Below are 18,561 nucleotides of genomic sequence, written 5' to 3'. Positions count from 1 at the left end.
AGTTTTTATGATCCATGAAAACCATGTGATCACTTTTCAAGCACTTTGAAATAATACAGTAAAAGTGAGTTCCTTCTATGTACATGATGACAAGATGGGAGTAAAAAGTAATATTGTTCAGTTATCAGATAGTAGTTGTCCTTTCTTTGCCTCTGTAAACTGTGACAAACTATTAAGAAACACCTTAAATGTTATAGCTGTATTATTTATTTTTTATTTTAAAGCAGTATCATAAAAGAAGTTTATAAATTTCAGTCCTTATTAAAAAACATCTCAGCTTGTAGTATTTAAATACATGTAGACAGAAAAACATTGCCCTCCTTGACATTTTTCAGCACCTTTTTTGAGGAGAGGACTAGCATAAAAATCATGGCAAAATATAAATGGAGGAATTAATAAAGGTATTTGGGGTTAAATATCACTATTAATTCAACATATTTTTTCTCTGCCAGACCCTGTGCTAGGTGATTATACAAAGATAAATGAAGTACAGTCCTTTCACTTTAAGAAATAATAGAGGGGTTAAGACAAGTACTCAAATAACCAATAGTAAAAGTCAAAACTTTAAGAGAGGTACAAAGTATTAATGTCTGTTCAGAGGAATCAAAGAGATTATATCTCAGGGGCTTGAGAGCTGGATAGGATAATCATGACAAAAGAAGTAACGTGTGAGCCAAAGCCCAAAATATGTTCAGGGAGCACCTGGTTTGACTGGACCCCAAGTTGTGTAGGGGATGAGAGGGAGATGTGTTAGAATCAGGGTACAGTAAACTTTAATTGCCGATTTGAACAGCTTAGACGTTATCTTGTCGTCAGTGAGGAGCCAGGGAGGGATTGATAATAGGGAAGTAATGACATTAAAACTGAGCTTTAAGATGTCAGCAGTAATCAAGCACATAGCAAATGATATACAAAATGGTTATTTTGGACGAACTTCCCTCAGCCCATTACCTTCTCAATATTAGCATGAGTATCAGCTTAGGAAACTTTTCTAAAGATGTTTTAAACTCTATGCAGAGCTCTGACTGTGGAATAGCCATAGAGAAGCTGTTGTATAACTAGAAATTTGTTTGCCACTTAAACCATTCAAATCTTAACCTACTGTTTTTGAGAAACAGGAGATAGAGTTTAAATGATGGAAACTCAAAGGAAAATTTATTCAGTACACAAAAGTAAATTATATATTAAAGCTGCTATATTTATGAAACTCAGAATCATGTTCCTAAACACTCAGGAAATCTTTGAAGTACCCTAAAACTACTAAAAGTTGGACTTCAGACCCAGAGATATTCATTTGGTAAGAAATGCTGGCAGTTATACTGGTCCTACAAGTTAGTACTAGAACTGCTAGCATGTGCACACACAAACACGCATATACACTCACATCTTTAGCATTCATTCTGTCTCACTTTTATCTTAGGCAATTTTTGTTATTTTAATTGTGGTCAGCCACTCTTTGATTAATCTTTGTTTTCTGTCCTTCTCTCCTTTCATCCCACAGAGCAGAATGGTTTTGAAGAAAGAAGTGGTTTCTGACAGCTTTGGAAAGAGAATCTATTTTTATGCGCATCATTTACCAAACATGCTAAACAAGCATTTATTTTTAGTACATTTTATTTTTTCATAAAATTGCTAATCCCAAAGCTTTGTATTAAAATAAATAATAAATTAAAACTTCGGCAGTTGGATTTTTTTTTTAAACTCACATTTTTTGAGATATTGCCATTTCAAAAATGATGTTATTAATTTAATTTTTCTGTGAAAGAATATCTATATGACCATCATTAGGAGACCAATCAACATTTAGGGCTACTGGGGGCATTTTGACTTTTACTTTGTCCCAAGAATGACTCAAAGAAATGGTGACCCTATGATCAGCTGTAGTGTTCAATGTTTTGTCATACTTGTATCTGCAGTCTCATTATTAAAGAAAATGAAGGTTTTGCCATGTCTGGTTTGGTACTATTTTGTATCTACTCTCACAAGTAGATTCAGTACTGAGGAAACTTCTTGGTGATAAAAAGTTGAAATATTCCCGGAGTCATAGAACCTCAATTGGAAAAGATCTTAGAGATCATCTAGTCCAACCTGACCTCCCTAAAATTGCCTTCTAAAGCATCCACAACAAGTAGTCATTCAGTCTTCCCCTCTGTGCTGCTGAATTATGTACCTGGGTGGAAATCAATGCCATCAATTATCACATGCCAACCAGGAAGATGTTTATGGACCATCTTGAATTCATTTGACTTCAAAATACAAATGGAATCAACAATTCTACCTATATCATTCATCACTGAAAATTGGTGCTATCACTTTGTCCTCTGAAGTATTGTCAGTAGCAAATGAACTTCCTCTTCTGGTTTTATTTCCTTTTACTGTACCTTCCTATACTACCATATGGAGAACTGAAGTGTTTTATTTTCATTATGTAATAAAACCAAACCTCAGTAAGGTGAATTTTTGATAAAGATATAGGAATATTTAATAATAGTCAGAGCAGGACTGACATTCCCCTTTTCTAAGTATTCCAAGTATTTTTGCCTGAATTTTATAGTCTGAGCAGAGAATAAGAGGTAATCTAGTTAGCCTTTAAATATGCTTGGCCTCTCTTAGGTCTGAGCAAAAAATAAAACTTCAGTGCTGTAGCTGTAAGTCATGAGTCTTAAAAGTATGAGGTCACTTCACCTACTTCATGGCTACAGAATTATCAGAAATTGAAATCAAAATCTGTTGTGACTTTGAGTGGGAAAATGAATCTTTACACTAATAGGACTGGTTTTTGAAACCAGGAATAAGAGTTCAAATCTTAGCATTGCCACTTACTATGTGATTTTTGCACAAGTCACAACTTCTCTGGCCTCAGTTTCCATCTATGAAATAGAGATGAACTAGATCAGTGGTGTAAAACTCAAAATAGAAACATCCCTTATAGAAGTATGTTGACTTAGAAAACAACAGATTAACATTCTCTGTGTTGTATTGAATTTTTATATTTTATTAATTTATTAATTTGTATTTATTTTATTGTATTGTATTTTAATCTGTTCTTGACCACCCTTCAGGGCTCTCCCTTACTCCTTTGATACCTCTGGACTAAGATGACCTCCAAGGTCTCTTCCAGGTCTTTAAATCCATGATTCTATGTCTCTAGGTATTTGGACTCCAAACCCAGTGCTCTTTCCATACCTCACAGCTACTTCCTGGGTTTTTAAATGTGTTATCAGGCTTTTAGTTTTTGCTTATTTTAGTTTTCAGGTAGCCAAGAAAACTTTTTGAGAGATGGAATTTAATTTTTAAAATGTAATGGAGATAGATTTTTTTGAATTGGCACCATGGGAATTCCAGACAGCAGCCAAATTCTACATCCAAATACTGTTTCTTGATTCAGAACAGATGAGATGCCATCAGTTGAGAAGGCAGCCTTATAATTAGAACCAAAATGTGTGAGGTTCAATAATTATTAACATTTTTAAGTGAGAGAAATCAGTTTAACTATAAAATTATTTCTGATCTAAAGGCCTCACTTGCAGAAACTTGAAAAGTTGTAAAGTTACCCATACAGAGTTCACAGGGGGAGGAGTTCATTTTATCTCAAATAGCAGCCTCAGACAAGTAAAGTGAATCAGGAAAGGATAAAATGTCATTTCTCTGAGAAATTAATTCACTTATCAGGGCAAAGTACTGTGCCCAGTGATGGTAGAATTACAAAGATTAATAGGATACAGATCCTGCACTAATGGGTTTGATAGCCTGGCAACCAGATTGTGACTTTAAAAATTTTTTTTAGCTTTTTGCAAGGCAAATGGGGTTAAGTGGCTTGCCCAAGACCACACGGCTAGGTAATTATTAAGTGTTTGAGACCAGATTTGAACCCAGGTACTCCTGACTCCAGGGCCAGTGCTTTTATCCACTGCGCCACCTAGCTGCCCCTACTTTAAAATTTTCAAGTCAGTTTAGGAAAATATGATTAGCTTACATGAGCTGAAGTACATGGCTTTGCTAGGGCCCAGATCATCAACTCTGAGGTCATCCAGTCCAACTATGCAGGAATATCTCCAGAGCAGAGATGGCAAACATGCAACTTGAACCAGATTAAAATGCAATTGGAAATATTTAACAAAATAAATAAAAATACAACAAAATATAGCATAACATTTTAAAACTAAGGCATTATGACACTGTGGGGATCCTCTTGTATGGAAAAGTGGCCTATTTCTAGCTAGGTTTGAAATGACTGCCCTGCAGCACCCCAACAAGTAATCATGCACCTTTCACTTAAAGTCTTCAAGGGATGCTGATCTACTATGTCTTGAGGCCTTTCTATTTTTAGATGGCTGTAATTTTTAGTAAGATTCTCTCAACTTGATACCTTCCTCTGCATTTTAGGCCATGATTCTAGGACTACGCATAGAGCTAAGCAAAACATCTCCAAAGCAGTATAATACAATAGAAAGAGTACTGTATTTAGGGGGGTTTTAGGGGTTGTTTTTTTTTTTGCAAGGCAGATGGGGTTAAGTGGCTTGCCCAAGGCCACACAGCTAGGTAATTATTAAGTGTCTGAGACCAGATTTGAACCCAGGTACTCCTGACTCCAAGGCCGGTGCTTTATCCACTACGCCACCTAGCTGCCCCTAGAGTACTGTATTTAGAGTCAGGGATCTGAGTTTAAGTTCTAGGTTCAAGTGCTACTTAATACCTATATAATTTTGGACAAGTTACTTAAAACTCTCTAGACCTTCTGTTTAAAAAGATGGGGGATTGAATTAGATGACCTCAAAGATCTCTTCTAAACTCTAAATGTATAATCCCTCTTCTAGATGACAACCCTCTTTAAGGAAGTTAGCCATGTTTCCTTCCTCCCAAGATTTCTCTCCAGACTAGATGTGACAGATTTCTTTAACCAATTCTTGTTTTTAAATCCTTTTTTTAATCATAGATATTTCTTCATCTAAAGTAAGAGTTTCCTACCCTACTTCACAGAATTATGAGGAAAAATATTTTGTAAACCTTAGGTCACATAGAAATATGAGTCACTGTTATTTTTGCCAGCTTCAGCTTGTTCTGAACTTTGGTAGAAAAGATCAAGAATTGAACCTTTTAGTCTTTGCAGGTGTCTTATTGTAATAAGAAGTAGGTTCTGAAGGTTGACCAGGAGGGTAATATATGTGACATGCAAGACAATGCTACCATCACCATCAACCATAGGTGGGGTCTCGAAGACCCCCTAACCATAGGACTTCAAAGAATAGGGTCAAACAGGCCTGTTTAAGAGAAAAACATTTTATTTTTAAATGTCAATTACTTTAGCCATCATATTTAAAGCAAAATCCCTAGAATGCTGGACCCGAACCTATTATTCCTGGGCAGATATAACTGTACTTCATGTGGGCTTAGGTGGGATGCAAGAGCACCAAAAGACTGATGGCATTTTGAAAATCTATACTTTCAGACAAAGCAATGGAGGAGGGGGGAGGGAGAGCTGTTTTGTGTATATGTGTGTGTTTTTATCAAATCGGCTAAAAACACAAAGAAGGGACTTTTAAATGTAACAAATAATTTGTGTTTAGGGATTGGAGAAATGTGATGTGTGTGTGTGTTTTTATCAAATCAGCTAAAAACACAAAGGAAGGGACTTAAATGTAACAAATAATTCGTGTTTAGGGATTGGAAATGTGAACATTTTTCTTAAGTCAGTTGATTGCAATTGAACATCTGGAAATCCTTATATTCTTCATAAACTACACTGTTTCATTATAGCCTTTGGTTATCTGAATTTGTCTAAGATTCTAAAATAGAAAATCTCTAGGAAAATATCTGAAGAAAAGATGTGGTAGATGCCTTCTCTTCATTTTTCTTGCTTTCTTCAGCAGAATAAATAAATAGTAAGATATATGAGGTCTTCATAAAGTTCTTGGACTGTTTGGGGATGTTAATTCCTTAATTGGATGTTTTAAGATGGATAGAAATGTAACAGTGCTATGACAGATTCTGAATGGGAACACATTAGATGCAAACTTCAGTTTTGCTTACTATTCAATATTGTTTGCGTTATCAACAATGGTAGCCATTTTCTGTTCATTTTAAGAGTTAAGAAAATGGTATGTACAACTCTACTAGTTTCATTGTCCAGAATTTGTAAAAAATACCATTTTCATATTATCTATCACTCCTGCATCTAAGTGAATAAATGTTTAAAAGAGTCCATTGCTTTTTTTAAGATCCTAAATTCTCAAAATAGTCATCCATATAGGCATTATATGGTATATAAGTTTCTCAATATGCTAAACTACTAAAGCTAAACTAGTCAAGATAAACCAAGCATGAAATCTTCAGTTTGATCTGTACCCATGCCAATGTTTTCTTGGACCTAAAAATAGTCTGTGCTTCCTGATAAAAACCACCCACTTCTCCCTGTAAAATTTATCCCTTTGCTCCATCCCTGGGAAATACAAGAAAATGATTTTCTTTTCATATTTATCAATTGTGTTCAGTTGGAGGATTTCAGTACAGGTGACTCAATAATATTCTCATGGTTTGACTTTCTTTCAAAAATTATGCATGCATGCATGCAAAAAAAAAAAAAGGCTTGGAAGATTATGTTGATCCTGACTTTGGTCCTCACTAATTAGTACTTACAATAGGTAGTGAATCCTATAAGAGTCTACCTTGGGGTATAAGTACCTTGGTAGACAAACACAATGTACCTTATTCTTGGAGCCAGCCCCCAAAGCTATATATGACATATTCTAATTTACTCTGAAGACCTCTCAGACATTACCAAAACTTATTAGCATATCAAAAATAATGCAAACGATGTCATGAAGGATGTATCAGACTAGAAAAAGAGGTAGGCATTAAAAATAAACAGTCTTAGTGTTGTACTGGTATCCATAAAATAATAAATGAACTAGATGAAGTGTGCTTTGGTGGAAAATTTATGGAAAGGCATGAATATGAAATACACAGAATGTTATGATATGCATCAGTGATGAGATTGCATATCCCTCAAAGTAGATCTCTCAAAGGACTAAAGTAGTTTGATGTTTCTGTCATGATTGGGAAAAAGACAATCTATCTCATTCCACATATGTAGCATTTTGATGTAACAATCTTAGTTAAAATTCAAAGTTTAATATGACATTCTATGTTTTAAAAAATGAAAATTTAATTCAATCTATTTCAGAAATAAAATTATGTCTTATTAATAGCCAAAATAAAAAAAGACAATCTAGCTGTGTAGACTTTGAAAGGTTGGAGGAATTATTGCTATGCTTTTAATTCTTCATCATAATGAATGCTAAATATGTTAAATAATATATGCATGGAAATGTCATTTTCCCCTTGATATTGCCACAATGGAAACTATATTCTTTAACAAAAGGATAAGCATCTTGCAACCGTGTTTGGGATTAAAGTGAATAGTCTCCAAGACTAGATCAGAAGAAAAATGATTCATACACTCTAAAAGAGAGGCAGCATAATGTTTGACTTCTTTGAAGAGCTTCCTTCTCAGTTTTATATACACTTACTTTGAAACTTGAAGGGAAAAAAATACAAAGCATACCTGGTGCTAGAAGCAATGACAAGCTAGTGGTGATGGCACATACTTTGATAATGCCAACTACCAGGGGAGACTGATGCTGACAGTTCTCTTGAGTGTGAGAGTTCTCAGCTTCAGTAGGTAATGCTCATCAGGGGGTCTGCACTAGGTTTGACATTAAAAGAATGAGTCCCTAATAGCAGGGGACCAACAGGTTATCTAAAGAGAGGCAAACCAACCCAGGTCAGAAACAGAGTCAGTCAAGGCTCCCATGCCAGTCAATCAGTGTACCCACAAGTGACTCTTATGTTTCCAGTCCAGACAAGCTAGACCCAATCTTTTAAAAAGTATTAATTAAAAAAAAAAGCCAATATTGGAATTTCCATTCACCCAGTTTATTAGGATGATAGACATAAACAAAGATGTACTGTATGTGCTATGCTTTATATGCTCTGTGAGTTCTAGAAAAGATGTGTGAGTGAACTTTATGAGTTGAATTAAAAATAGAGAAGCTTGTTATTTAAAGTGATTACAAAGGTAAATCTTTTAGGAAAGCTGTAAGGTCAGCTCCTAACTTATAGATTTTAGAATATGTCATTTATTTCAAGGATCTGTGTTTCTGTCAATGTGATCAATCTCTCCAATGTTCTTTTGTCTTTGTGAGCTTTTAAGTCATAAATATTATCAAGTTTACTTAGACTATGTTGGTGTGGATAGATAGGTTCTGTGCTGTGTCTACATGAAAAGCAAAGAACTGAAATGGATATTTGAACTAATGTGATGGTTCAGTGAGAATACATTTTTCTCTCTCCCCTGTGTCCCTGAGACAATTATGCCTGATTCCTGATCAAATTTTTTTGCTGTTTTTTTTTTATTTTTTAGGTGGGCACTTCTTTCATCGGAACTCTTTGTCCCCTCGAAGCCTGGTTTACGAGAGCGAATTCTCCATGATTGAGCCTTCCTTGGATATGTACGATGACAACAAAACCTGAAGAAACCTTGATGTTTGGGGTCACTCTTTTGTTGGTTTCTGATCATTCTTCTTTTGTATTCTTCTTTTGGTGTCTTGTCCTGGAGGAGGAACTGCTGCATTTCCCACATGGGGGTTGGGTTTCCAGGCTAAGACCCAAAGTTCCCCCCAACACGGGACCACCCTGCAACAAAGCACCATCGCACATTGCCCTTCCAAGGTTGTCCAACCTCACAAGAGGAGTGAGCTACATCTGGATACAAGAGGCTTGCCCTGGCTCCCCAGGGTTCATTGTGTGCTGAAGATGTCTTTTTTTTTTATATAAGCATGTACAGCTCAGTGTGAGTGAAGTTTGCCTTTCTAATAGTCCTTGTGATCAAGAGTTCCATTGTGTTTCCAAGTATACCAGGTGATTTTTTTTCCAGTAGAGAGGATCTTGAGCTGCTGCCCAGATCTCTCCATTCTCACTCTTCTCTTTCTGTGATGAAGCTTCATTCTGAAAGGACTGGGGAAAGGGCATGTACCTTTGCCCTTGCCAGATGTTTGACCAACTGTAACTTCTGGCCTATCAGAGCTATGATGGTTGGTGGCAGTGAGGGCCAGCAGCAAAGAATAGAGTCATCCACATGTTCATTTTCCAACTTCCATTTCTGAGCATGAAGTCACTTTTACAGTCACTGGAATGTCTCTCCAGACGTGCCTGCCAATCCACATTCTAAGAGAGATGGGGCAAACATCCCTGTTCTTTTTGGTTGGTTCCCAAGTACTCTGAATCTCTTGCAGGATGACTATTGGTTGGCTGATTCTTCTCACTGTGGAATTAAACCATCTCATTCTCTGGTATGACACCAAATGGTTACATCTCCCTGGTCTGGTTTGCTAAAACAACAGTCTCCCTCCTGCCAGTCCTGATGATGAGAATGAAGACCGCAAAGGAGGATGAACATAGAAACATACAGAAAGGAGGCTTCTTGTTTTTTGGTCCAGCAGGAGGAAAAAGGAAATGCTCTTTTAAAAGCAAAAACAGTAAGGTTAGAGGCAAGAAAGATATGTACATGTGTATTTGACACATAACTGCCAGCATCCTTTGATGAGCAAATCAACCCAACATATCTATGCACCTTTTGCTATAATAGTTTAATCTGCTTCTCCATTTTAATCAAAGTTACTGTATGAGAAGTTATAAATGCTTTTGTATCATTATGTGAATGAAAATTTGAATCTCTGTACATCTTGACTTAGATCTAACAGGGAACCCAAAGAAAGGACTCTGCCCGATTACTTTTGTGGAATCTGTAGAACATAAATTGAAGAGGGGTACTTGCTGTTTTTCCATATGCAACTAGTCATTTTTAGCATGTGTCCTACTCTGTGTAATGTGTTGAGGCTGTGATTTTAAAACAAATGAAACTCTTGGTGAAGTGAAGGTAGAGCCTTCCCTGACCTCATTCCACATTTCTTCTCAAGTTGTTTGAGCCTAGAGCAGGGCAGACTTTTAAGGAATTAACAGCTTCATTTTTTTTAACCTTTTACTGAGCTAGATATGGTCTGATTGTTTTTTGTTTGTTTTTTCTTTTATTATTGTCCTTATACTGAAGAAATATTTTTGATAAACTGAGTTTTAAACAAAACACAGTTTTGGCAAGAGAAACTTGACCTTGTGGATGGGCATTTTCAGAGCAAAGTCAGCAAGTCATAGCTCCATTCTTGGGAGGGGTGAGGGAGAATAGCCATCACTTTTACTGGGTCCTTCCTGCATAGAGAAGACAGATATTCATTCAGCTTCTTAGTAATTGTTGGCTATGCAGTAACTAGGGAGCTCTTCCAGGAGAGTTATTTAAACTAACCTCTTATTTCAAACTGAACCCCAGTTTTGTGAAAATGGTGGCCTTCTTTCTGAGCCAACACAAAAAAGGAATGCCAATTTTTTTCCATTTGAAAACCTGGACCTAAAAAAGTCAATAGTGAAGACACATAATCAAGTCATTCTTGACTTCAAGCAATTTCCTGGGACTTAAGGAACTCTTGCCAGGGGAAACTCAGTTGCCATTCACACCACTGGACTGGATGCCTCATCATCACTCTCTAAGGAATAGATTTCTCTGAGCAGAACTGGGCTAGAAATGATTTCCTCTCCAGGGGTTGGATTTGCCCATCTAGAACTCTTCTCTGGTTCTTCAGTGTTACTAAATTGACCCTTGTATCACCAGCAGAGTGGCTGTCAACAGAAATATGCCCATTTTATTTAAGAATTTCCTTCAAGAAAATTAGCTGTTCTTGGAGAAAGGAAAGGAATCCAAATGGGGGTGGTGGAGGGGAAATTCCTTAAGAAACAAGTAACTCCAATAATCCCTTATTTTTCACCATATTCTTACTGGACTCCATTTTCCCAGGGACAGTCAGGATCAGCCTATCCAAGTGTGCCTCAGTATCAGGTAGTCAACCACCAGGTAATGATTTTTTTCCCCTCCTCAGCCATCCATGAATTATTAATGTAAAAAGAGGTTTCAAACTACATTGGTGGAGAGGGATGGTTTACCCACACTGACAAAATTGCCAGTCCCTTAACTCTTGAAGTGTTCTGAATTGCTAACTGCAAAACTGCTTCCTCCTTTGGCATGGGTGGCTCCAGATCTATGGCCTCAGGGTGCATAAATTATTGGGATTAAGCCTTGCTTAATCAGGTGCTTATCAGGGGAGCTAGCAAATAAGTCGCTGGGTCTCAGTAGCTTCCTGTGGAGGAAGCTACTTTGGAGTCCTTTCTGAGGCCTTTTCACTGCTTCTGTACCACCTGGTGCCACCCCTAGGTACCTTGAACACTTTCAGAGGGATTCTACAGCTGAATTCAGAAATTAAATAAACTGATCAGATGTTCCATGGATAAAGGGAGCATGTTTCTTGTCAGCAAGCATATTCTTTTTTGCAAATCCCAGGAATGCCTGCTATACGTCTAGGGTCCCCAGTAGTGTTAAATAGAGTTAGTTTTTTCTTCCCTAACTAGGAAAATCATTCCCACAGAAACTTTATGGGATGGAAACAAGCTACTGTTACTTTTGTTCTTTTTGAGTTATGTTACCCATAAAATGCAATTATCTGAATATGTCAATGGGAATATGTCAACCATGCATTAACGAATATGAGCAATGTCACTTTTTTTGAAGGGAAGAATTGGCTATTTCAATTAGCTATTTCCCATCTCTTTGTAAGAATTTATTTGTATGGTCCTCTTATATTTGAGATAGTTCTTTGACTGTAATCAGTATTTATTGCTAGACATCTCTAATCTCTAGGCAGCTGTTTCTAATGCAGAGAAGTAAGGAGGTCCCAAAGTCTGAGGACATTCTGTAAAAGGGTCTTCAGTCTTGCTGTTCTCCCTCAGCTTCTGTTGATCATTTACAAACGATTGCAGTGACTGCATTTGATTTGGAATTGCCTAAGTGAAATTTATTGGTCCAATTTGTAATCCCAGGCCCATTTTTGGACAGTCAGGAAACCTAGTAATTTGCTTAGTCCCATGAGTACCACTTGCTTTCTTACCTAAAACACTGACAACTTCCTTTGTCCCTAGGCCACAAAGAAAGCAAAGAAATTCAAAAACAGGTAAAGATAGGGATTCCATCCCCTTCAAAATAATACAAAAAATAAGCCCTTCCGTTATAAGCTTCTAGATGTTAAACCTGACCCAAACCTAGAAGTAAATCCCATTCTATAGTACTTTAAAGTTGATAAAATACTTTCCTCACCATAATCCTGTAAAATAAGTAGTTTGAATATGATTATCCTCATTGTCTAGATGAGGAAGCAATCTTAGAAGTAAAGTGCTTTGTCTAGTCACAAGGGCTAGAGAATGTTTGAGCCTAGCCCAGGTTCCTAATCCTAACCATAGGTTCTTTCCAGCACAATAGACTAACTGGTCCCCATGAGCTAATTACATATAAAAGCATATTTCAGCCCCAAAGTGCAGCATGCATGGTACTGGGGAGAAAGTCCTGAACTTGGAGTAAGAAGTACAAAATTCAAGCCCACTGCATAACACTAGGCAAAGGCAACCTCTGTTAGGGAAAGAAATTTAAGCCCTGGAAAATGGTAGCATCCTCCCTAGAAATCCAGTGACAGTATTTAAAGCCCCACAGGGCCAGATATTCTCAAGATTTGTGAATGAGCTCAAAGCCACTCAGTCCTTGGAGGAAACTTATGCTAAACACAAATTCTAATAAAAACTTAAAGATTACAAAGAGCATATGTATATATATATATATATATATATATATATGTGTGTGTGTGTGTGTGTGTGTGTGTGTGTGTGTGTGTGTGTGTGTGCATATATATATGTATATCTATGCACACTCATATATATGAGGACATATAAATATATGTCATTTGAAACAGTCCATGAGGTAGTTACACCAATTTTACTATCCCCATTTCACAGATGAAGAAACTGAGGATAAGAGTTTAAGTTACTTGCCCATGATCTCATGGCTAGTAAATGCCAGTGTTCTTCCTCAGAGAAGGCTGGCTTTAATTCCAAAAAGAAAACAGCCTTCCACTTTCTGATGACATGGATGTCAGCTGTCTTGAGAGTGAAGTTGTTTTCCCCTTCATTTCTACCAACCTATTTACTCAGTATCTTAAAATCAACTAATTCTTGAACCAATCAGGTACATAGCCATGAAAAAGTCTGTGGAAGAGAGGCTGGAAAATGCTTCTTAGGCCATAAACATTTCTGGGATGTTCATTGATTTCATAACGTACTGCAAATAGTAAATGCTTAATAAAGGTTTGTTGAATATTGAGTTAATATGAGTGGGGTTAGAACCAATTTCCTGGATGATACGTAATGATAACTTACAAGATGATAAATAGTGCTTTTAGATTTTCAAAGCATTTTTCTCCTTTAAGGAAAGTACTGTGAGTGTTATCTCCAGGATGTCAAGGGACAGAAGCCCAAGGCCAGATGACAGTGAATGTCAGACCTGGGATTTGAACCAATATCCCTTGACTCCAAGCCCAGGGTGCTCTCCACTATACTGTATTGCCTCTCAAAAGAAGTGAAAAGACTGCATTGGACATTGTGGGCAAAGTGACAATAGAATCAAAACCAAAACAAAATGGGGGAGAAAGGGAAGAACTAACACATTTGGGGAATGGAGTTGTCTTTTTCTGATTTGTGAAACAGCAGAAAGGAGAGAGGAAGGTGAGGACCACCAAATCTCAAGAGTTCTTGTGCATGAATATGTAACTTATTCTGTAATCTTGGGTTCTCTCTCCATGTCTTTGCCATTAACTTGCCATGTGACATTTCACGTAACTTCTTTGGCCTTACCTACATCCCCCACGTGAGGTCAGCCATCCTTGCTTTAAGGAGGAGGTTGATGAGATGCTCTGGAAAAGGGGAGATAGAAAGACGGGTCGATTCAAGAAAAGCCATCTTTCTGTAGTATGACTAGACACTGCCCTTTGGGGAATTATACTTTCCTGAAGTGCAATAAATCCTTGGCATGGCCCCTCTGCAAATCCCCACATTTCCCAAGGGGTTCAGAAAGGAGCACCATTTTCCTTCAGGTCCCTCTAGGATTTCAAGGCCCCTCCTGTGACTGCTGGTTCTCCATTAGAGAGAACCAACCGATTCTGCCAGCAGGTCAAGCACCTTCCATATGGAGCTTCCACCACTCTCTGACCTTAGCCGGCCATACTGACCCCTTGTCCATGCACATCCTGGGCTTTGTCTCACCTGCTGCCCCTTCCTTTGGGAACATCAGCCCTTATTCTGTGGTCTGGGAAGGCGCTTTTTTCATCCAATAAACCTTTAGCATTGAACAGTGCTGAGCCTAATTATGCAAATTTGATTTGTGATGACATCCTATTCAGCTGGAGTCCAAGCATTTCTCTCCACTCTTGACCCAACAGAGGGATGAATTAGGAGTATGAAGATATGAATTTCTGAGAAAAACCAAAGTCTCTCTTCCTCTGTCCCTTCAGCAAAATGAACTATGAAAAATCTTGTGGGGAGGCTTTGCTTTCATAATCAGTTCCCTACCCACCCACCCTTCTGTATCCAAGGATAATAGTAGGGAAAAGTTTAAAACAGGCAGGACCAAGATCTTTGTAGAAAGAAAAAAAAAAAGCTTTCATTTGACTAGAATTCTCCAGGCCACAATTTCCGTATGGACTTGGCTTGCTATGCTCTCAGGCCGGTAATGCTGGCACAGTACAAACTGACACGTTCCTGATCAATGCACCACTTTGCTTGCTAGGCAAGAGTGTGTGTCAGGAAAGGAAGGATCAATGACCTTGGTGGGACTTAATTAGCTATGTCTCAAGCTCAGCAAGGCCATTCACCAGCTACTCAAGACTCTTATGATCATCTTTCTAAACCCCAGCGTTCTTTCTAAATCAGCTGCTTGGGAGCCAGAGACAGTTTTAGTGAATTCTCAAGAGCTATTTTTTACATAATTAACAGGATGCAAGAGCTCTTTCTGCTTTCCCTGCTTTCTGCACCGGCCACCTCCTTCCTCTGGCTTTCATTTAGGCCTAGAGGAAGACAGCACATGCCCCTCCAGGACATTACCAGGGGCTGAACAGCCTGGCCCAAGAGACACCAAAGTAGACTCCTAAATGGCAGAATTATTTCTTTCTACTAAGCAAGCATCCTTTGACAACCTGGACAAATGACTCCATACCCAAGATTTATACACCATCATGATCCAATACTGTGGCTCTGTCCTTGGGATGGGTGGAAGAGGAGGGAGAGGGGCAATGAGGCTGAAAGACTTTGGGTTTAGAAAAAGTAGTTAAGATGGCCTTCATTCAGCCACCTGGCACTGGCAAATTACAGTGGTAGCTTCAATTCTCTAGCTTCTAAGACGTTTCTAAGAGGAAGGAACCTGATTTTCAGGGAACAGGACTATCCACAAATTTTGATTAGGCTAAGACTCAAAACTTATCACCTTCTCTTGGGTGTAGAGTGGTGACTGCTCCAGAAGGAAGATAGAATAGGAAAAAAAATGACTCCACAAAATAAAATATTAGGCATATTAAAAAGGTAGAAAAAGCTACTGCCCAAAGCAGAAAAAAAAAAATTCCCCCTGACAACCTTAACAACTGTAGTCACAGGTTGACTAGGATGAGCTCACATCTATAGTGCCCCAAGGTCAAGTCATCATGAGCCTCCAGTCATCAGGATTCTTATAAGATATTAAATCCATCTGTTAGGACTTTGGATCAGGAAGGACCTGCTGCTCTAGGTCACTGATAACTATGCACAAAGACTAAGAGGGTGAGAGACAAAAATATTTTTCTACAATAGCACAGGAAACTCTTAGGAGGAAGAGAGGAGTCTTTCCAATAATCCTCAACATGGAAAGCAGCATATTGACTTGTCCTAAGAGATGACAGTCAAGATTCTATGCATTTGAAGCCACATTTACTCCAAAATAATGAAGACAGGGACAATGGGTGTCCTAAATTAAGAAACATGAGATTGATAACTGGAGAAAATGATAAGAGCATTTCCTTACATTGAGATGGCGCCCATGAGGAAGTTTTGGAAGCTCTTTAGAAACGCAGCTGACAGCAACAAAACTCGGTGCACATGTTCTGATGTCAGTATAATATAGTAGTGACATTCTGTGGTATATGCTGATAGGTGTATACCTGTGGGTGTGGGTTTGCTAATGTAATACATTTCAATAAAAACCTACTAAAAACCTACTGGTGTCTGATCATGTCCAGTATTTCTTTTTTGTTGTTGGGGGGGGGGGGTTGTTTTGTTTTTTCAAGTTAAGTGACTTGCCCAAAGTCACACAGCTAGGTAATTATTAAGTGTCTGAGGCAAGATTTGAACTCAGACCCTCCTGACTCCAGGGTTGGTGCTCTATCCACTGTGCCACCTAGCTGCCTTCACATCCAGTATTTCAAACCAGTGTGAGGGGAGAAGTGAGTTAGCCAAGTTGCAGAATGCATTGATTGATAAGCCCAGGGGATTGTTGTCTCTGTACTTGAGGCCTTGACTATTTCCATTCTGCTCTGGAACTCTTAAAAAATACTCTGGTATCTGCAACCAAGAGATAGCGTGAAAACCTTTAAGAGATCATCTGGATGATTATCGCTGATCTTGAATTTTTCTAATTGTCTCAGAAGAACCCTGGAGTTGATCATTTCAGATCTTCCATAAAAAATCATAGTTTAGGGGCAGCTAGGTGGCACAGTGGATAGTGCACCAGCCCTGGAGTCAGGAGTACCTGGGTTCAAATCCGGTCTCAGACACTTAATAATTACCTAGCTGTGTGGCTTTGGGCAAGCCACTTAACCCCATTTGCCTTGCAAAAAAAAAAAATCATAGTTTATACTTCCCAAGCTTTCTTCACAATAGCTAAGGGAGTTGAACCAATCAGGAGTCACCACCTCCACATTATGGCCAATGAAGTAGACCCAGACAGAAATGACTTAATAAGGTCATACAGTTATGAGCATCCGATGGAACTGAGACTTGATCTCAAGTTTTCTGCCATTAAGTTCATCTTACATCACAATAAACTTCTGTATCATGATAAGGAAAAGAGCCAGATGTTTGTCAATTTTTTTAAAACTCTAATCAGTGGGGGCAGCTAGGTGGCACAGTGGATAGAGCACCAGCCCTGGAGTCAGAAGGACCTGAGTTCAAATCCATTCTCAGACAATAATTACCTAACTGTGTGGCCTTGGGCAAGCCACTTAACCCCATTGCCTTGCAAAAACCTAAAAAAAACCCTCTAATTAGTGGCAGTATAACATAGTGGATGAGTCACCCTTGGAGTTAGTAAAACTAGGGTCTGAATCTCTACTCTGACATAAACACATTTGTAAAAATACGTATGTATGTATGTATGGGCTTGATAACTCTTCAGTGCCCCAGACAATCTCTGGTTCTCTGTTTTAAAAGAAGTGCTAATCTACATTGGTAGAGGGAAGATCCTCTCTGAAAGTTCTCTATCAAATGAAATTGTAGATCTAGACCAAAAACAAAGAACAAGAGCTGATTTGGTCTGAAAAATGAACCTCAACTACTCATCTGACTGTACTGTTTATTAGCAGAGATGTCTCATCAGTCTTTATCCTATTCCCTTAAGTCATTTCTTCCCATGATTCTCTCCAACCTCACCATTACCACCCAAGAGTATCACTCCTTTTTCCTCCCAAGACCCATCATCTTCTCTCTGAACTTTACTTTTCTGTGTGTGAGGCAGTTGGGATTAAGTGACTTGTCCAAGGTCACACAGCTAGTAAGTGTTAAGTGTCTGAATCCAGACTTAAACTCAGATCCTTCTGACTCCAGGGCTGGTTTTCTATCCACTGCTCCACCTAGCTGCCTCTCTACCCTTTTCTTTACCCCTGCTCACTTCTGTTTCCCTTGGATTTCATGCTCACCAAAGTATGATTTTGGCCCAAATGGAAAGTCCTGATAGCAAAGGGATAGACTCACCCTCCTGACCCTACATAATGGCAGTGCATCCTATAGACCTGAGCAAGAAAGAAGGAATGCATTCTGAGTTTATGACTCTGTGATCTGTAATTCTCCATCTCTATGATTCAGACAAGTTACTATCCTCCTTATTCCATGACTGATCCCCATCTATTAGATGGGCATAATTATATCAGTCTTTGCCAAACACTCTCACAAGCTGCCACCCTACTAGATCTCTCTGACCTCTGTTCCCTTGTTCCCTGGTTCTGATGTGAAAAATTCTGAGATGAGATATGATTCCCTATTGTTCAGTCTTTCAGATTCCTTGTGACCCCATTTGGGATTTGCCTGGCCAGAGTAGTTTGCTATTTCCTTTTCCAAGTCATTTAACAGATGAAGAAACTGAAGGAAAGAGTGTTAGGTATCTTGCAAATGTCTGGGGACAAATTTAAAGTCAGTAAGGTAAGTCTTCCTGATTTGGACCTGAGACTGGCATCCTATCCAGTGATGATGTTTGGCCATCATTCTCGAAGAGGACCGTGACATCAGGGAGGTGATGCCAGGACAAGCACATGAATTGGATTTGAATGAGGGGGTGCTGTGCTA

At 38.4% G+C, this 18,561-nt stretch overlaps 1 protein-coding gene across 3 annotated transcripts in view; it reads left to right on the top strand.

The window, feature by feature from the left end:
• The window catches only part of RNF130 (ring finger protein 130), a 131,133-nt gene extending 114,900 nt beyond the window's left edge, over nt 1-16,233 (top strand). Inside the window, exon 8 of one of the 3 annotated variants that reach the window (XM_074212194.1) lies at nt 8,423-16,233. In XM_074212194.1, coding sequence (XP_074068295.1) covers nt 8,423-8,532 — 110 coding nt within the window. In that variant the 3' untranslated portion in view covers nt 8,533-16,233. The other 2 variants (XM_074212192.1, XM_074212193.1) reach the window with 2 other exon arrangements.
• Nucleotides 16,234-18,561: the final 2,328 nt, after the last annotated feature.

The sequence above is a fragment of the Macrotis lagotis genome, chromosome 1 (assembly GCF_037893015.1).
Source record: "Macrotis lagotis isolate mMagLag1 chromosome 1, bilby.v1.9.chrom.fasta, whole genome shotgun sequence".
Classification (NCBI taxonomy): Eukaryota; Metazoa; Chordata; class Mammalia; order Peramelemorphia; family Peramelidae; genus Macrotis; species Macrotis lagotis.
The sequence above is the reverse complement of the archived record's forward strand: the minus strand, read 5'-3'. Positions and strand labels throughout refer to the sequence as shown.